This window comes from Abrus precatorius, unplaced genomic scaffold, assembly GCF_003935025.1.
Source record: "Abrus precatorius isolate BTA unplaced genomic scaffold, Abrus_2018 Scaffold4, whole genome shotgun sequence".
Classification (NCBI taxonomy): Eukaryota; Viridiplantae; Streptophyta; class Magnoliopsida; order Fabales; family Fabaceae; genus Abrus; species Abrus precatorius.
The window spans coordinates 13,939,435-13,961,031 of NW_020874384.1; the positions used below are offsets into that span (position 1 = coordinate 13,939,435).

The following is a 21,597-nucleotide window of genomic DNA, read 5'->3' on the forward strand; positions in this document are numbered from 1 at the left end:
TTTTAATCAAACATAATTTTTTTTCAATTATTTCCAACCATACATGGACCGCGTAAAAAAAGCGAAAAAAACTAATAAAATAAAGTTATGGTGGCACACACAACACAAGTGACCCCTTCCGTTGGTATCTTGCATTCTGCGGCTCTCACTCTGTTATGGAGGCAGTAGCCGTAGGTAAAGTTCTTCCTTTTTCTATGATTTCTCTTTTCGTTGCTTAATCGATTCTATTCTATGCATAATATCTGATTTATGTGCATGATATTTTTAGATATGTTACTGGTAAAAAAAAATTAGAGTTTCCCACATGATTTCCTTAATTTTAATGCCGTAATTACCTTACTATTGGAATCATAAATCTTCTGAGTGTATAAGATTTTAACTCTGGTAAGGCACGGCCTTGTGATCTATAATTTGGGGTCACAATATTGTTTTATTGTCAATGATTTCCCAATTTATACTTAAAGCACTGATCAATAATCAATGTGTGATGTATCTTTAAGATAGTATAGCGCTTCAACATACAAAGAAAAATGATGTTGATCAATTTAAACTAGGACTAGATGGTTCTCAATTAGTTTATGGAAGTTACTGCTGCTGGTGCTGCTCCTTGCATTGAATTTTAGATTTGGTGCATAATTTTGTTATTTTTCATTCATGTTCTTGCTTTTGCGATAGTACTCTGAGATTTTCCCCTTCATGAATTAATTTGTTCACCGCCTTGATATCTCTGTATGAATAATAACGATTAAGGAGGAGATTGTTTTGTTTTGTTTTGTTGGCATATTTACAAATGAATTGTGATTAGATTTTTTTAATTATTTTTTTGTTATGATGAATACTAGCACGTGCTGGTCTGTGTTTTGTATTCAGTTTCAAAGGGAAACCACTAATCTATGACTATGAGAGGTAGGTATTTCCTTGTTTAAACCCCATCAGATGAAATGAAATCCTTCAATAAAATCCCATCACTGACAATTCATTTTGCTGCATAATAGCATGCTTTTAGAAATCTGAACTGGTTGCACTTTTCTTCATTGTCTGGGGACTCATTGAATCTGTCCTCTTCTGACATGGGTGGCTGGGATGTAGTGAGTAACTTTCACAATTTGAAAGATTCAATAATCGCACATAGTTTGTAAATTCCTATATTGATTTGTCTTAAATCCTCTAGAAGAATATCACTGATTTTTATTGCTCCTTAAATTATTTGATAAGACAATGGAAGTATGTCATTCTAGCTATTGGCGAGTGCTTGGTTTGTGAAAAGAACCCGTGTGCTGTTAAATGAGAGTTCGCCAAGGAAAGTATTAAATGGTCTTCATTGAAAATTGCTTTATATAGTTATATTTTCATTCCCACGATATTTCATTGTTTTTGTGATTTCTTGCTAATTTTATACTTCAGATATATACTGGTAGTATATCATGTTGGCATTAAATAAATCTGGCTAGATTGGAATATAGATCCACACTACGTCTGTATCTGCTAAATACCATGTTTATGGTGTTTTGCTCTAATGATTATGGTGGCATTATCACCTATGGTTTAGCTAAAGATACATATGCACAAACAAATAATACTTATTTCTTGCAACTTTTTAAGTAATTTCGGTTTGCAAATTTATGACTTATTGTCACTCTAGATGATATTTGTGTGTTATATTATATTTTTATCTTCAGTGGAATGCAGTGTATTAGGACTGATAATATATAATCAACTATTTGTTTATGGAAATGCATGGAAAGTCTGTTCACTCACTTCATATAGTTTTATGCAGAATTTGGCATTGCACTCTGAAGTTTGAAGAAAGAATATATCAGAACAAAAAAGTCAAGAGAGTTGTATCTGAATGGCAGCTTCCACAAAATCTCTTACAGTTGATAGTTGCACTTCAAATGGAGACTGGACAGTTGTTTTACCTCGTCGTGGCAGACAAAGAAGAAAAGCGACCAAGGTTGGAATTTTGGAAGAGAAACAAGAAGCGTGGACACCGACAGATTCTCAGACTGATCCTATCAGAGAAACAAAATTGATGCAAAAAATGGAAAAATGTATAGCTAAGATTGGGAGCTCTAAGTTCTATCATACTTTCCGAGATCAAATTGAAACATCTGTTTTGGATTACTTCCATAGGGTTTTGGGTTCAGAGATAAAGATGCCAATGATAATTTATGGTATTGGCAGCATTGAATTGTATGAGCCCCCATGCTTGCAACTTAGCCTTGCAATATTGATGAAGAGAGATTTTAGCTGGATTGGAAACATTGAGGTATTTGATCCTATTCTCTCTGTGAGTGAGTCTCGAGTTTTGGAAGCCCTTGGTTGCTGTGTTATATCTATAAATGAGCATGGGAGGCGAGAGGCCATCAAGCCAACCATGTTCTTCATGCCTCACTGTGAAGCAGAGTTATATAACAACCTGTTGCATGCGAATTGGAAACCGGAACTCTTAAGTAACACCGTGATATTTGGGAACAGCTTTGAAACATACGAGCAGCATTTGTCAATTTGTAAGAACTCACCTATTATTAACTCAACGGAGCATATTTTGGCTGTTCGAAGATTTACAAGTGAATTTAGAATCAAAACAGTTTCAGATGATTATTATAATGCTTTCCATGATTCAAGTTGGCATTTTTTCGGTCCTGTCCACGAGGCAGAGCTGCAATTTATCAATTCTTGATGGGGGGTTAGCAGATTAGTGTAGATTCATTTAAAAAGGTGTATTCCTGTATCAATATAATTCAGTTGTACGCCTAGTTGACTTTCTCCTTTTGTCTTCAGTTTCATGTTCCAAATATCCAGCAGAATTGTTCCTGCACTGAGATTTTGTTACAATGAACAAGATAAAAAAACATTGACAATAAACAGGGTGAGAAGAGTAATTTGAGATACTTGTTATTAGCAATAGAGGTTTATACTCTTGGTGCATTGTTTTTTCTGACTGTTTACAGTAGACTAGCATTGACAAGTTGGTGAGATGGGATGGTTCCCATTGTTAGCAGATGCTGAAAAGAAAGAGGGCAAAATGCCCCAAACATAAGATCACCCAATCCCACTGAACAACATTAAATTCCCATGGTCATAGAACAATTAAAAAAGCAGGACCTTCGGCTATGATATGAGGCATCATACTTAAATGGCTGAATGGTGTCTCTAAGCAGGAAGGTACCTCAACACACTGCAAGACTGAAAATGTGAAGTGGCTGTTTGGAACAGTGCTCAACCAATGGAGCAGGGGTTCCAATATGCAATTTATGAAAAATTATTGAGTGCTCTTAGCTACTCACACTGTACCATGTGGATAAATTTTATAATTTAAAAAAATGTGTCACGACTTGAGTGGTTGAAATCATTGATCATATAATAATTACGAGCAATTTATGATTTAGATTAACTCCTTTTATGAATTTCAAAGCTCATCCAACAAAAGCAATTTCATTTTTTTAATACTATTTTTTTCTTTTAAAAATTTATTCACCTAAATTTGCGCTTTATAGGCTTTCCTGAGACGTTTTTAATTAGGTTCAGGTTATCATGTTCAAACACGCTTCTTTGGAGCTTAAGCAAGAATTTGAGCATCTTATGGCTGTCTAAAGCTTATGATACAATCGACCCTACAAAAAGCTTTGGAAAGTTGCTGGGATAATCTACCATTTAGGTCTGAAACTTGCTGCCATAGCTCCCCTTTTACGATTTGGAATGAAAGGTGCATCATAATATCATTAAAACACAACCCATTTCCTCAAAAGAATATCTTGCGTACAACTGGCATCAACTCATAGGATACTTTAGTCAACCTCATAATGCCTGTCCAATGCAACAAAACCATAAAAGTGAAAACAATTAAACTAATCATGGTAAGCAAATTCTTCTAAGATTCCCACTAAGAAAATGGACAAAATTTACCTACAATTCTTAGGTATTTTTTTTATGTTATTAAGTTTAACCTTGATCAGATGCATTTAAGGTAGTTGTGGATCTCTGAAGTAAAATTTTAATCACCAAGGGTTTCTTTCTTTGATGAAACATCTTCTAGTAAGGTTTGTATCAAGCTATATGCTCAACCCAGGGTTTCTTAATCAAATCTCACTTCCGAGAGGGATATTATTTGACTTCTTTTTTTATTGTTTTCTTCCAAATTAATACTGTGATGATGTGCTCAGGCTTAAATTATGTTCTATAAATTATAAAAAAAATATATCCACGTCAAAATGCATCAGCTGGTTATAATTTTTTATAATAAAAGTATTTAATACTTTGCTGTGTGTGTCTGTGTGCAGTGTGAAGCTAAGAAGCATTTCCCATGTTGAGTGAGGAGGGCTTTTCTAACAATAATTTATTTTAATTTAATTATATAACCACCAAAATATAAGGTAATAGTTTTTTTTATAAATTTAAATATAAAAGTGTATGCAAGATAATAAAGAAAAAATTAAGTAATAACTTTTATCTTCAAATTACACTAATTGCAGTAAGGAAAAAAAATATAGTTTATACATTTCTTATTTAATTTTAATCTTAAAATATACACATGGCTGATTATAAAAAAGAATAAATCTACTAAATGTGACACTAAAATAGATTTTCTTTATTTATAAAATAGAAGTTAATTTCCTCCTTAACTGTTAGTTTAATGTAAAATAATGATTAAAGACTATGCACCTAAAAGAAAATGATTAAGATATGATATATTGATATTAGTATAAAACAACAGATTAGGCTTGGCCATCATTTTATCATACCTGACATCGTGTGTGTTCAGTGTTCACATCATGTTTGTATATTCACTTGCGTACTCAATTAAAAAGTAACTGATCACACAACAAGAACAAAATCATGAACAAGCTAAGCCACCCTTTAAATTTGGAAATTCAATCAACATGCTCTATATATATATATATATATATATATATATATATATATATATATATATATATATATTCCTATTCGTTTTAGTTTAAATCTAACTTAGATTGCATACTTAAACGTGATAATTGAATCTACCATTCTAAATTATTTACATTCATATGAAAAGTTATTGTTACTTTAGTTTAAAAAAGAAAAAAAAACTTCAACTTTAAAATACATTAAATGATAATTTACATTAAATCTATTACGTAAATTAATTAAAATGAAATTATTTTAGTTTAATTTTTGAACTTTTAGTTGTGTGTTAAATACTGAAAGAAAAATGTGTTGTATTAAAACATAACACATTTAACATAGAAAAGAGCATGTAAGATTGTGAAATTTGGAAAAAGATCCCATCATATTCAAAATCGAACATGAGAGTCATGTTGGTGTATTTTTGTACGTTCGCTTAAGCGAGCAAAATTTTGCTTAAGCAAAATTACAAAAATACACTAACATGACCCTCATGTTCGATTTTGAATATGAAGAAATCCTGATCCGTGAAATTTAGAATATGTTTGATTTTTCTTTTAAAAAGAAATTTTTATTTTTTTTAAATTCTTTTTAAAAGAAAAATCAAACATACAACTTGTAAAATATATTAATGGATAGATAGTAAATAGTTAAGAAATCGAAGCATGAAAATGGAAATGGTTTTGAGGAGAAAGAAAAAGCATAAGGCTGCTTTTATTAAAAAAGGGTGACATCCCATCATTCATACCAAACACTCAAAAACTCTCGGCTGCATTCTTTTATCAGGTTTTCTAACGTTTCTAATTTATTAATAAAATGTCTTTCTATTTTTTTTAAAATAAATATATTTAAAATTAATATTTTAAAAATAAAAATATAAGTTAATATATCAACATAAATTTAATATATTTATTATATATTTATCATCATAAGTAATATACAATTCTTTTAATTTAAAAATATATAACTTTCTATATATAATTTATATATAACAGACTATACAGCATAATTTATATATAATTTTTAGTAAATTCTATTATTAAAAAAATACACTTGATGAACCGTAAAATAAAATAAATTCATTAGTCTTGAAAAAATGTAAATGTCTAGTAATATACATAAAAAGAATTTCACTTTTTGTTATTTCTAAGAAATTAAAATATATGTTTATCATTGAATTATGTGAAAATTTATTATTTATAAAACAAATATTTAAAATTATTATATAAAGATGAATTTAAAATTATTTAGAAATTGTTTTATATTAAATCTTAGATCCAGTTGTATGATCACTGTTTGTAAGACCTTCAATTTTAATAAAGTTTATGTGCTAAAAAACTTAATTAATCTTTTTATCATTTAAAAATAGTTAAGAAATTAATATAATATTTTCTGTGCAAAATACATTAAGTATTTTAATTTTTTATAAAATGAGAAGTCATATTATGATATATTATTTTATATCAAATATTTGTTAAAGAATCACCATGACATAAATTTTGCATTGAATAAATAAGTAATTTAATTTTTATAATATAATTAAATACTTTATTTTTTAAATATATTATTATCGAATGATATCATTCTGTGTATGTACATATTAACGAATTAAAATAGAATAACGAAACAGGATATTAGAATACACTCAATATTATTTTAATCCATTAAATGTATAAATCATATATAATAAAAATAATATAAAATATTATTTTAAAAACTAGTATGAGATATTAAATTATTATTATTTTGACTACATATACTATTGTTTAAATTTTTATTATGTTTTTTACCTATTATTTTTTAATTTTATAGTGTATTGAAATTTATTTTTATTTCTTACTTTAGATTATTGTAATGTTATTTTATTAAGAGATCTAATTTTTTATAGCCATAAATATATATGTACATATTTAAGTTCACATTTTAAAATTATTTTACGGTAAATTTATCCTTTAATTATTGGTGACCTATGACTAAATTTACTTTTTAGGATTATATTTTACAAATACTGTATCAATCTAATATAACCAATAATTATGATCATGCACTCAAATATTTCATTCATATATTAATATTAAGTTTAGTCTAGTGATACTCAATTCACCAATAGATTATTTTTTATATAAAAATAAAAATTGCCTTAACAATTCTCTTGATAAATTATAAAATATATTATAAAAAATAGATTAACTAATAAAAATTATTTCAACTTAACTTATGATCTTGAGTTTAAATTTAAATAAATATAATTATATTAAATATTAAAAAAAATTATTATCTATAATAGTCACATCTAACTCAAGGCCAAATAAATTATAAAATATCACATTAAGCAAGTTGGGTGAGATGAGCTATATTATTGTTTCAATACTATACTTGTAAGTATTAACAATCTTTTAAAATATAAATGTATTTTGTGTAACTTTTAAATATATTTTTATTTAAATAAATTTATATATATATTATTAATAAAAGTATTTTAGTTAAAAACTACTTAAATAAAAGTAGTAATAAATACATGAGAGTAACAATACACTCTCTTAAAAGCACATTTAGGAGAAATTTTTTAGAAAAGAGAATATATTTCTTAACTTTAAATTAAGAGAATTATATATTATTTATGATAATAAATATATAATTAATATATTAAATTTATATTAATGTGTTATTTTGTATTTTTAGTTTAAAATATTAATTTTAAACATATTTAGTTAAAATAAAAAAATACTCTCTTTTTGCCTCACTTTTAAAATTTTCTTCCAAAAAATTTTCTAAAATATCAACAATGAGTTTTTAATTTTTAAAAAAACATTGTAAAGGAAAATTGTTTATAAAAAAATTATTGAAAACTCTTTACCTGTATTGAAAATATACAGACATTTGAAGAACGTCCATTAAAAAAAAAAAAACATAAAGACATTTTATTAATAAATTATAAACATTTAATACTATATTAAATATTCTTTAATTAGTTTCTTTACTACACCTAACACAACAGATAAATTAATAACCCCACCAACTTTTCGCATGAGACTCTTCCGTGCTATCTCGATTAATTCGAAAGCACACGTTCTCCTTCTATAAAATAATTAAATATTTTTATAACTTTTTAAAATACATATAATAAGAAAAAAAATTTAACATGTTTAATCAGATATAATAAAATATCAATAAATAATATATTTTTATTAAAAATACATCATCTAATATTATTAATATATTTTAATAATAAAATTTTAATATTATAAAATTTAATTTATTAATAATATTCAAAATCATAATTTAAAAAATACTACTAATCAAATTTTTATTTTATATTTTTAAATATATATTAAAAAATCGATAATATAAATTAATTTATATTTAATTTTCGTTATACAAAAGTACAAATTCTTGCCTTCGTTGCTACGACTCTCTCTCTGTCCTTCAAAAGTTGAATTCAAACAAAACAAAAGCAACGAAAACGGTAAGCCAGCTCGTTCTCTCTGCCCCTCCTCCACATAATCCATAACCATCTCTCTCTCTCTTCTCTCTGCAAATCCAAAACGCAGAAAGCAAACTGCTCCAACGACATACACCAACACAATCAACTAACCAACCACAAAACACTATCCTCAAAACGACAACCTACACAAAACAACACATCCACCGTCCATCATCCCCCGCCGCCCCACCGAATCATCCTTTCTTCCCCCACCGTCCCTTCCTTTTTCTTTCAAGGTAACACAAAATATTAATTAAAAAATAAATATCTATTTATTTAATTATTTTCCATGTTTCAAAATTGAACCTTTTTGCGTTGCGTTGTAAACAGGGTCGATGGCAGAACTCGGAAACAACGTCATCAACAACAGCAACAATACGACGTCGTCTAGGTTTCCGTTCTTCAACCGTTCTTTAACGACGGTTCACACGATCAACAAAGAAAAACCGTCGCAGAAACCGCCGCAATTGGAACGCGCGGGTTCGCTCACGAAGTTCGTCGAATCCGCACGCGGCAGCGTTGTCAAGAGGCTCTGCAATTTCTTCGAGCCTCCGAAACCATCTTCGTCGCAAGAATCGCTTCTCCAAAACAAGCCAAAACCCTCAAAATCGGTAGATAACTACGATTCTTCGGAAGGATCGCTTTACGGCAAGGTAAAACCCCCGAAATCGATCAATAGCTCGGATTCGATTCGGTTACCCGGCACGGAGGATCGGATCGTGTTGTATTTCACGAGTTTGCGAGGGATTAGGCGAACCTACGAGGATTGCTACGCGGTTCGGATGATCTTTCGCGGGTTTAGGGTTTGGGTTGATGAGAGAGATATATCGATGGATTCGAATTACAAGAAAGAGTTGATGAGTGTGTTGGGAGAGGAGAAGAAGAAGAACAGTGGACACGTGGCGCTTCCTCAGATTTTTATAAGAGGGAGGTACGTTGGGGGTGCTGACGTCATCAAGCACATGTGTGAGGTGGGTGAGTTGGGGAAGGTTCTAGAAGGGCTTCCAAGGACGAAGGCTGGGTTCATGTGTGAGAGTTGTGGTGATGTGAGGTTCGTGCCTTGTGGGAATTGTAGTGGGAGTAGAAAGGTGTTTGATGAGGATGAAGGGTTGTTGAAGAGGTGTTTGGAGTGTAATGAGAATGGTTTGATTCGGTGTCCTAATTGTTGCTCTTCTTGAAATATTCCAAATTCGTAGCAATGTTTGGTGTTCTGGAAAATTGTAAGTACCAAAATGTGGCTGATGCGGCTGCAATAGTTGAAACCTTGGTGTGTAGTTGGTGTCTTTGTTTTGGACAATTTTAGGTCTTGGTGTGTGATTTGATGAAGGTTTAAGGTTATGTGGTGATTCAAAGTGCTCTTTGAATTTTTTTATGGGTGGTGCTTTCGGTTTGTGTTGTGAGCTGATGATGATTGGTGTCTTTCAGCTCCTTGAACTGCATTTTGTTCAAGAGTGTGATTTTTATTCCCCACAGAAAAAAAATAAAAAAGAAAAGAAAATTACGCAATGGGTTTGAGTATGGCTGTTCTAGTTTTATTCACAGTACCGAGGAGGACTGTTTCCCCTCAAGACAATGTAAATATTTAGTATTATGAACAAAGGCATTTGAAAGTATTAACCATTGAAGTTTATATTGGGAGTGATTTATTTGTTAGTAATTTCTGTGTTTCTTTGTATTTGTTCTTTGATAGCACATTGGTCTTGAATTGCTTTCATTTAGCTTGTTAAAATGCAAAAATGGTTTCTCAGCAGGGACAGGGTTTCTCTTAGTTGGAATTGTAATATGTAGTCTTGTGATTGTAAGGATTAGCAATCAATGACTATTGATTTTACAATGATATCGTATTTAACTATTTTTGTTCCCAAATTTTGTGCCTTTAATTTATCATATCTCCATGTGTGTGTGCATCATTGATTTAATAATGATATGAGGGCATACGACACGTGCTAATAATATTAAATGTCTTTCATGGGGCTTTTAGAGTGACTATTTGTGCTGCTTTGTGAACATCATAGCCAGTTCATGCCAGGTTATTTTGAATGGGCGGTTGTTTTCCAACACCTTAACGCTCTAATCAAGTGCAATTTTAACTGGTGATCAGAACTGATTGGATATTGGCAAATAATGCAGCTAGAGCCGAGTGAATAGCTCCATCTTCGTTTCAGAACATGTTTGTCTCTTTTCTTTTTATATTTACATATAAAAAAGAGAAAAGACCATGGTTAATGATTATTCTTTTCCATAGAAGTTGAGAACAAGTGATTCCATGTACTCTTCGTGCTTCTGATACAAGCCAATGAAGATTCTGCAATGCAAAATCAATACCTTCTGATTTTTTTATTTTTTATTTTAATTTGCAATAATATATTTGCACCCATCATGATGATTCTCGATTTGTCAATGAAGGTTTTAGTTTTTATTTCCATGTTTGATTTTATTGCAAGGTTCCTTTCTATTTCCAAAATAACGTCAAGAGGGAGGATCTAGCCATAGCTGATAATTTGATATATTAGACCGAAGACCAAACCATTAATATTACTATATTCTAGTTTTGACTATGGTAGATGTGTTTTAAGTTCACATCAAAGATAAGATCAAAATTTAGATTAGTCCTACTTGCTCTTTATTTTCTTTCTTTTTGTTATTGTTGTTATTATTATTTAATTTCTTTTGATATGTGAGAGGTGTAATGTAAGCACTTCAAATTTGAATCGGTGTCCACTACTTCTATTTTCTTGAGCTAAAAATCATTTGAATATTTAATCAGATCATATTTCGTAGTCAATAATTGAGTTGGGATCTTGTCCTCTTAACCATTTTGATGGCTGTCTTATTTTCCAAGGCACCCTGAGCTAGAAGTCCAAAGCCAAGTCATCATATTGAATATGACCCTAACTTTCGGCAACTGAGAAATCAGAGGAAGATATAGGGGAGTGGATTCTCATGTTTGCTTGCAAGTGCATGTATAACAGAGTAGAAAGAAAAATCGTAAAAATTAACTTTCTTTCATTTGGAATTTTGGTTATTAAATTATTTATATATTTTGTAATATTTTAGTCGTTTAAAATTTTTATATCAATTTAGTTTTTTTAAAAGATTTTATTTTCATTAACTTAATTCTTTTTTATTGAGGTGTCAACTAAAATTAAATTAAATCTTTCAAACACTGAAACAATAACACAAAAATTAATATGATGATGTTATAATTTTTTCAAATAATTGAAATCATTAAAGCTTTTGAAAAATTGTTCATGTATTGATGGCACGTACTATCTATTTCCATGAAAATTATGTTGTTTCGTCAAGTCCAGTTCATATGTCACTTTGAAGACACTCTTTTTCCTTCATTACAGCAATCGTGTCAAGGATAAATAATGTAACAGTTTTTAACTTTTTCTTTTTTTCAAAGTAATAATGGACTAAACCAATTCTAATTTTGAGGCCTTAAAAAAAAGAAGTAGAAAACAAAAGTAGGTGTAACTTTCCTTTGACATCTTTATGCCTTTGCCTTCACACTGTTTCTGAGGTTTTATGTTGAATCACTGAACGATATGTTTTATCGATAAATCATAATTAAGCACTGTCAAATTACATATAAAATTCATAAACGGCTAAATGGTTAAGTGTAGAACAATAATTATTTTATATTAATTTAATAATTATTAATATACTCTCAAAGATAATTTAGGTCATATACTATTAATATTTTAAAAATAAATTTCTAATGAAATCGTTAAATAATATCAACCTAACGAAACAATGGATGAAACTAAATCGACGTAAGCTATATTAACAATTACATAATTTAATATATTTATTTAAAATTTAATTCTAAAATTAATAATTAAATTAAAATAATTTTATCATATAAATTATATTTATAAAATTTTAAATTAATATAAAATTATTTAAAATCTCATTTTTTATACCTTAAGATTTATGTAATATATATTTTTAAATATATAAAAACAATAATTTATTTACATTCTTATAATTATTTACTTTTTACAAATTTTTATATAAATAATAAAGATAATACATAATTATGATTTAATAGTTAAAGTGATAAAGAATGTATTTTATATAAAATTATTAATAATATAAGAATTAACGTTGGTGTAGTTTAGTCATATTATAATTTTTTAATATAAAATGCATAAAAAAATTTAAATTATTCGTAAAAAGTTAAATTTGTTATATATTACCTAAAATTTTATAGAAAAACAATTTCTTGTCACATAAATTTTGTACTGATAAAAGAAATACTCTAATTTTATTTAAATAAACCTTCTATAATAATTAAAAAAAAACTCATTTTGTTTGTTATTTTTTATTTGAAGGTTTATTTCAATTTCAATAATTTGATTTAACAAATTTGAGTTTGTTTATTTTGACAAAATATTTTTGTTTTTACCTTTTTTAATAAATATTACCTTATTTGCTTAATTTAAATTTATTTTAAATTCTTATAAATATAATTAAATTAAGTTTTAGTCTCACAAATGTTTTTTTTATTGATTCTAGTATTCAAAATTTTTAAAATAGCCCATTTATTGTTTTTCAACAATGTAATATACATTTATTCATCGTACCTTATATATCTAAGTTCCTGCCACTTCATCAATTTAAAAGTAGCTATTTTTAAAACATTTAAAATTTATGAGGACCAATATAAAAAAATTGGAGGACTACAACATCAAATTTAAACATATTTATAGAAATTTAAAATATGTTTTCTCTATTTTATTTAATTTTTAAAGATTTGTTTAGAGAACAATGGAAATAATTGTTTGGTATATAAATATTTAAAAATGAAAAGAAATTAAAAGTAAAGTAAAAGTTTGTTCTTAAAAGAAAAAACTAAAACTAAAACTAAAAAAAAAAAATGTTTCCTCAAATTAAACAAGTCATTAGTTACAATTATTAAATGAATTTTCTTTATTTGCTCAACATACAACGCTTGTATTCCAGTTCTCTTTTTCCTCTCTCTTTGTAATTTTACATATTTTTCTCTCACTCCTTCCACGGGCATATGAAAAATTACAAAAGGTCTCAATTTTATTGGATTCAATACAAATTTAAGATGAAAAATATTACAAAAATTGTCAAATAGGTATCAACTTCATGAATGCATTATCACTTCAAAATAGGTAGAACAATGCTTATTTAGATAATGTAGCTTTGTATTCCGGACCATAAACTAATTAACAAGAAGGAAAAATGTGAAAACTAATGGATAAACATTTTTTAAAAACTATTCCATATAAATCATAATTCATTAATTTATCATCATAATTGTTACAATGATATGAGGCATGACAATTTACATTCATATGTTCCTATGATTTGTGCTCCAAAATGTGTGTTCAGATGAGTTCTTACCCTTAAATGCTATATGGCTACTGAGTAAGAGGAACACACTCAAGTTCAATCTCTAGCACACCTCTTTCAACATTCTGTAGCCTCACTGAGATTTCTTGTTTGATCTTGCCTTCCTCAAGGGATATGATACCATCTTTAACAAGAGTGTTCTCCTTGCTTGCTACAAATTTCCCAATCTGCATGGATTCGTTGATTGAAGATTTCTCATAGGCCTTTGCAGCCAAAACTAGAGGTTGAATGTCTATTTCAGCGTCACCCATAAAATCATCAGTTGAAAATTTATCCTTATCATACACCAGCTGTTCATAAATATACCCAAATAAATCTAATCAATCAAACATGATCGGTGGAGAAAATGACACATAAGCAATATTATCAATAATAGATTAACTTGTTTCCTTCAATAACTCATTTTAAATGAAGCATATTTTTCACACAACATTATAGCTTATCAAGTGAATAAAATAATCTGAAGCCTTATCTCAAATTCAAGGAAAAATGAGACGGTGAATCGATGATAGTGTTGCAACTATTGAAATGATCAATTACAAAAATAACTATATCCAAACTTTCAAAATATTTTCTGCATTCATGAAATTGTTAGTGTTTCATTAATAAAAAAATTTAATCAAGTACACGTATGATTAAGGTACCCAAACACCAATACCAACCATTTATGATTAACAACTAAAAGACAATTGAACTTACCACTTTAAGTGGAGGAATGTTCTCTGGAATTGAGAGCATTAAGCTTTCATTCCAGACTGGATTCAAATTGTTCTTTATGACTCGTGTTTTTACTGACTGCGAAAAAAGATATTGAAGTGTTTCATAATAAGTATTACACACACTGAGAGAGAGAGAGAGAGAGAGATTAAAATAGTTCAAAGATGAAGATGCTCACTTGGTGACCCAAGGAAAGGATGACATAAGGGTCACTGGTTCTTACATCTCGAATGGCTAGGTGAGTGCCTTTAACAACATTAACCTTAATCAATCCAACAAATTCAACCATACCTGCCTATAATGGTTAATGGGATCAATAAGAATAAGAATTAAAGGGAAAAAAAGGAGTCCAACATTTCAATAATTTTGTCATTTCTCTTTTTCTATTTAAGGTAATGTATAAAATGACACATGCATCACATTATAATAATGGTTTCACTCTTAGTTGCTTCTTAATACGACTCTGTAATCAAAAGCACATATAGAAAATAGATGATAAAAATCCACTGTACTAAAGGTATAGTGTTCCGTCATATTAATGTATTATGTACGTTATTATTGTTTATTTCAAACAACATTAATAATACCAAACAAATTTAGATTCTTCTTGTCAGCAAAACATGTCATTATTCAATTTTTCTTTGTTTCTTTTTTCTTTGTTCATGAAAGTGAACCTAAATGGATGATGAAATATCCCTATTCCTAACATTTTCTCTACTCATTTGCTCCCATAAACACCCACAATTTTATCATTTTACAAATTGACATTAAGAATTATGAAAAGATATAGAATTATCTTATGGCTAGATATAACTTATTTACTATGCTCCTTTTTACTTATATTCTTAATAATTTATTTGATTGCAATATTATACGAAAATGAACACCAGTTCATTTGATTTAAATATTCTTAACAACTCATTAAAGAAGAATTTCTTATAAGTCAACTAAAGCCTCTCCTATTCCATTTGGCTAAAAATAGATAAGAGGGGTTGAGTAGTAGTAGTAGTATATAAATTTACTATATAGCATTTTGGTGCTTGTTTCGACAAAGAGCATCTCAGTTAATTTAATATATAGTTGATAGAATGCCATTAATCAAGAAAAATATACCAATGAGGCACTCTTCTTTGGAGCCTTGTGCTCAACCTCTTTTCTTCCCCAACTATTTCGAAATGCATGCCCAATACCATGTCTGCTAATTGGGTGCTTTTCAGATGGTTTCTTGTCCATTATAGAATTGTTGCATGGAGAACTGTTTGGAGCCAATGATAAACTTCTTCCAGGAGGTATAACAGTGACCAATGCCAAACTATCATCAGGCTCCACAAATTGTTGCAACTCATATTTTCTCCTGAAAAACAAACAGTACATTTTTTTTATAATAAGAACGGTGTAATTCCTTCACAAAATAACAATGATTTCCTTTTAATTACCTGATAAAATCAGAACGCTCCTCGATGGATGAATGTGGTTTTGGTTTTTTTATATTACTTGGGAGGCAAGCTTCATACTTCTTATTTAATAATGTATTTCCACCCAACTTTGCTAATGCATCAATTTGTTCCTCACTCCATTCATCTAGCTTTAGTGATAGAACCTATTATAGCCTCAAATTATGTTAGAACTTCTTTTGGTTGTGGGGCAATGCATATATGTAAGCACGAATATGATAGTCTCTTCCCATCACTTTAATGAAGTGCTTCTCTAATAATGACTAAGTACTAATTTTGATTAAAGATTCTTCAGAATATATAGTAACGAAATTGAAATAAACTTCTTGTTAGGTGATTGAAAAACAAATTAAATTGTTTTTAAATCATTAAACTAACAATCTCGAAAAAAACTGCATACGTTATCGTGTTTCCTTTTAATTTTTTATTTTATTGTTAAAACCAAAATAAATTGAACCAAATCACACCTATATAATATAATATTACTTTTTCTATCATATTCTTATTTAAAATTAAGTTTTTCTCTTATCTTTCGTTGCTTTTGTATTAACATGTGATTACTCCTATTTACTTTAAACTATCACATTATCCTCTCAATTGAGTATTACATTCGTTCTTTTCCTTTTTACCAATAAATTTTTCTTACAAGTTCACCCTTTGATTAATTTTTTTTTCTCTATTTTCTGTTTTCTCAACAAACTCACTTCAATTTTGGCCTAATTGAGGCACTCATTTGATCTAAATTAAAAGTTAAATTAAAATTCATGAAAAAATACATATTTGTTTTTTAAAATAAAAGTCATAAAAAACTAAATATAAAATAAAAAACCAATCCTAACTGAATTGTCAAATATCTAATTAATTTGGTTTGATTTTGATATTAAATTCAAATCAAATCAAATTGTATATTATTTGTTTGTTTGATTTGAATGATTTTTTTCACAAGAATTTAACCAAAACTGAATCATGACTACCACTACTTTATATTTATTTTTAACCTACCGATTTTCATTTATCTATTTGTATATTTTTCTTTATCAGTAGTTTAAGATGGTATGTGTTCATTAATTTGATCAAACTTTGACTCCTTTGACATGAAATATTAAGTACTAACAATTTAAATTTATAAAACTTTTTATCTAGCAAGCTTTTACTCTTAATATTTCTCATGTCATATGAAATAAATATTTATAGATTTGCTAATGATTGATGAAAAGAGCAGATAAGAAAGTTTGCCACTAGTTTATATTTTGGAAAGGTAAAAAAATACAAGATATATTGAAATATTTTTGTGAACATAACTTTAGATAAAATAAGAGTATATGTAGAGCCTACATTGAGGCGTGAGTGAACACGTAGCTGGAGTTCTTAAAATAACTGATAATACTAAATATATAATTTTAACATTATTGTTTTAATGTTTGGGTAAATATATTTTCTACAAATATTTATTTATTTATTTATGGTGGGTTGCCAATCCTAACCATAACTTTTTCCAAAAGAAATATTGCCTTATAACAAAGACAATGTCTTTGACAAGTTCCTGTGCAAGCTTTGTTAGAAACATACCTTTGATATGTGGACTCCTAGACTTCTATGTATGCCAGAGCACTTGATACAAATAAATACGCCAAGACTTGAAGATCTGACATGATGTTCACCAAATTTAACAAATCAAAACATGAATAATACAAGCTAATGATTTTATGATAACACATTTCAATGAACTATGATTATAGTGTTCCATATCTTCATAAATTCTTGAGCAATCATTGCACAAATCATCCCAACATGTGATAGCTCAAGAGGTGAGGAAACTATGACTGAGATTGGCTCGGAATGAGAAGCATCCTCTTTTCAGCCAAGAAGTTGGCACAAATATTTGCTTCTCGCAACGAGTGAGACAAAACAACCCTCCATTCTAATATTCTAATATTTGTATTAATTTATTGTTCCAAGTTTGTATAACCATATGTAGTTCTAAATTTCATTATTTTAATGTGAAAATGTGTTGAATTAATAACTATTAAGTTTAACTTGATGATTTCACCGTAAGAATATGGGAACTTGAAAGAACAAACATGATTTTAGACTTGGTTAACAAGCTATCTACACGATTCATTTAGTAAAAATTGACAAGCCATGATCTCCAAAACTTTCTATGACTTCTATAATTACCTAATAAAATCAAATTCTTTACCCTCAATTTAGAACTCAAATCAGTGCTGAAAAAAAAAATCCAGCAACGAAAATAATTTAGTGTTTGCTGTTTAACCCTTATAAAAGATGAATCCAAGAAAAAATTGCTAAAATAGTTAATACATGGGAGGCAGGTGAATGCATTTAAAACTTTTTCTTTATTTGAATATTTAAATGACAATAATTCCTCTACTGTAGATTTATATATTTTGTCAAATGCCAATAGTTTTCTTTTCCATCTTTAAGATATAAATTAAAATGAAAATTTTGATCATAAAAATTCAACTCTTATTTTTTATTAACTAGAAAAAATTATAAATAAAATTTTTGTTCTATCAAACGCACTTGATCTATGACACACTCTACCATTAGTTTTTATTTTTCTTTCAAGATAAATCTTTTACACACCTAATAGATAACAAAAGTAGGTTACCACATAAAATTATTTTCCTATGTATAAGAATACAAAACTTAGCGCTGAAATAGGAAAAAAAAACCTAGTTCACCAAGATAGGAACCACTTCCATATAAATACAAAACAACAAGAATTTTTTGTTACTAGTCTAATTAAGGGTAAATAAGCTTAACGCAAAAAAAAAAAAAAAGTTTTATATTTTAGAGTTAGCTTAGAAAATGAAGGAATTTTGTTTTTTTAGTTTTTCCTAGAAAAACATAGAAATAACACTCAGTTAATGGTCAAAGATAATGTTATATAAACAGCATGATAAATGAACAAACCACATAGACCAAATTCTTATGAAAAAATAAGTAAATACTTACACCCATTTTGGTTCTGGAGTTCCACAATCAGCGCAGAACATATTTCCAGCTTCATGCATCAAATCTGTGAGCCTTTTATGTGGGTCTAGTAATTGGTAAGTATAAAGAAAATGAATATGATATCAGATGACATCTACATTTAATCTTCATTCATTATTATACACTATGAAGTTACATAGACAATGAGTTTTGATCTTCCAATCTCAAATTCTCTCATTATATTATGTAAATCAGGATTGTGCATTGTATAAAGAATATATATTTATTCAATAGTTAGTATAGATTATTTAGTATAGGAATTTTCCAATGGAGGAGCTATGTCCTAAAATGAGTTTTGAAAACTATTAAACATTTTCTACATCCATTATGACTCTTGATGAAGTTTTCCAAGCACATGCATGTATTAATATTTGTCATTTTATTCTAGAAATGAGAAGCTGCATTTTGGGAACAAATTTTTTTTTTCCCTAACTAAAAGCCGAAGAACATTTAATTCTCATCATCATTATTTCACCTTTGATTTATGACATGGCACAGAGCAGGACATTGATCTTACATACCTACTATATCCGAAGAAATGAAAATTAGAAAGTAAACAATCCTATCAACACTCCCAACGATCAAAATAATTGTAAATAACTAAACCAAAATTTTAGTAGCTGCATCCATAGTTACTAAACATTACATATGTCCATTTGAGAGATAGGAAAATGAGAGAAAGAGATGTTAACCTCTTTTCTTGTTTGAATGTTAAAACCGTTCCAAAATGAAGAAATTTGAAAAATATAAGAGGGGAGGGGGGAGGAAGAAAGATGAGGGCATTTAAAATTTCTAAGCCTTTTTAAAAAAAAAAAAAAAAAAAAAAAACTCTCAAACAATAAAAGAAACCTTCTCTTTCCTTTTCCTAAATTGAAATTGCAAACAAGGCCCAAAGAAAATACCCATGTGTTATCTCTTTTCATCCATCAAGTTATTTGTCATTATGTAATTTTTCACAAAAGGAGATGGAAAAAAAGGTTGATTGAAAGCATTCTCCCATACCCATGAATCTGTTATTCTTGTGTACAAAATCAATCATTCAATTAATTATTTTTATGTGTGTGTGAGAGGGGGGAGTGGAATAGTTTAAAAAATATAAATATAAATAAAAATAAAAAGTTCTGACCTAATTCATCTTTTGTACCAGGATTATCATGCTGCATAGACATCTTTGACCACCAATATTTTCAGCTCAAAGGAAGAAATGGTGCTACAATTTGTGACCAATCATATGTTAATTGCTTCTTTCTCTCTCTCTGCATGTAGATACAAGGTATTGCTTATATTAAATCTGGTCATTTTGCACATGACATCGGCAAACCAAAATGAATAACCAAAAGCAATTTCTAAGAGGTTGCAAATGGCAATGGCAATGGCAATAGAAATTCTTACACATAAAAATACATCATTGTCCTCTTTAAGTCTTGAGCATTCAAGGAGAAGCCAATGGCAATTTCTGCATTGAAAACAAACCAAAAGGGTATTAAAAACAAAGATCAAATCAAACAAATCACATTCAATTAATGGATTGTGAATAATTGAAATACCATACCCGGGGCATGAGCCTAGAAATATTCAGAAGCGTCTTTGAGAAAATTAGCTTTTGACAACCATTGAAGACGAAAGCTTCAACTTCAAGAAAAACGAATTGAAAAACGAAAGAAAAAAAATGGATATTCAATCGATAGACAAGCCAAATGGGATGGGATTTTAGGAGTGGCACCAAATCAGAAACTTCAGGGAAATGAGACAGATCATCATTTGCCCTTTTTTTTTCTAACAAACTTGATAATTCTTTATTAATTGTAAATCCTTAGACATCAAAGATCAATGTGAAATTTGCTGTGAAGTCTTTTTTTAACAAATAACTAACTGATTTAACATAATATCGAACATTAATGTGTGCACCTTTGCATGATATGTATTTTGACGTGTAACACAAAGCTTGGAATGCATCAATGAAATATACATTGTCATTACAAGGCTACCCATCCAAAAATAGAATTTTCCATCCTTTTTTTTTAGTCAATTTTAGAAGAAAAAACAAATGTTCTTACGCTGAATAACTTTGAATGTTACTTTAAGAATATCGACAACTTTTTAGCTTTTAACACATTTGTTGCCTTTCGGAAATAAATATCTTCTGCAACATTTAATAATGATATCATTCTTACTGTATTATAATGCTTGATAAAAAGGATATTACTTTCTTTAACATGTCATGATTTGAAGTGAATAATAATAATAAAGATGATGATGATAGCACCTTATATGAAGGTTTTTAAAGTAATTTTGATAGATAATTTGTTAGTTTTTGAGCAATCTCTCAATTGTTGTCAAATTTAATTTTAGACATTTATAATTAAAAAATTAAATTATTCTAAATTTTCTTATTTTTTATGATTATAAATTCTTTTAATTATCAAATAAAACAATTATAAAATATTTTTATATTTTAAAAATAATAAATGTATATATTTTTAATTTAATATTTTTTAAAATAAAAATGATTAGAAAAATTTATCAAAGTTAAAAAAAATGTTAATAATACACTATCTAACACTTTTTTAACATATTTTAACCAATAATTAAAATTTATTAAAAATTATAAAATATGAATGAAAATATTAAATTATGAATAGAAAT

At 28.2% G+C, this 21,597-nt stretch overlaps 3 protein-coding genes across 3 annotated transcripts; 2 read left to right on the forward strand and 1 right to left on the reverse strand.

The window, feature by feature from the left end:
* Nucleotides 1-106: 106 nt before the first annotated feature.
* Nucleotides 107-2,928, forward strand: LOC113865570 (protein SENSITIVITY TO RED LIGHT REDUCED 1). Its single transcript, XM_027500231.1, has 2 exons — nucleotides 107-174; nucleotides 1,778-2,928. Exon 2 carries the CDS (start codon nucleotides 1,850-1,852, stop codon nucleotides 2,681-2,683), a length of 834 nt encoding a protein of 277 aa, XP_027356032.1. The 5' UTR covers nucleotides 107-174; nucleotides 1,778-1,849; the 3' UTR covers nucleotides 2,684-2,928.
* Nucleotides 2,929-8,294: 5,366 nt separating this feature from the next.
* On the forward strand, nucleotides 8,295-10,033 carry LOC113865327 (uncharacterized protein At3g28850-like). The gene is made up of 2 exons (XM_027499793.1): nucleotides 8,295-8,607; nucleotides 8,702-10,033. Exon 2 carries the CDS (start codon nucleotides 8,707-8,709, stop codon nucleotides 9,547-9,549), a length of 843 nt encoding a protein of 280 aa, XP_027355594.1. The 5' UTR covers nucleotides 8,295-8,607; nucleotides 8,702-8,706; the 3' UTR covers nucleotides 9,550-10,033.
* Nucleotides 10,034-13,770: 3,737 nt separating this feature from the next.
* On the reverse strand, nucleotides 13,771-20,120 carry LOC113866159 (probable ADP-ribosylation factor GTPase-activating protein AGD11). Its single transcript, XM_027501044.1, has 8 exons — nucleotides 20,078-20,120; nucleotides 18,913-18,997; nucleotides 17,503-17,578; nucleotides 15,916-16,079; nucleotides 15,593-15,833; nucleotides 14,658-14,774; nucleotides 14,462-14,557; nucleotides 13,771-14,052 (listed from the first exon to the last, which is right to left on the reverse strand). The coding sequence occupies exons 1-8, from the start codon at nucleotides 20,118-20,120 to the stop codon at nucleotides 13,771-13,773; spliced, it is 1,104 nt and encodes a 367-aa protein (XP_027356845.1).
* Between the last annotated feature and the right edge of the window lie 1,477 nt (nucleotides 20,121-21,597).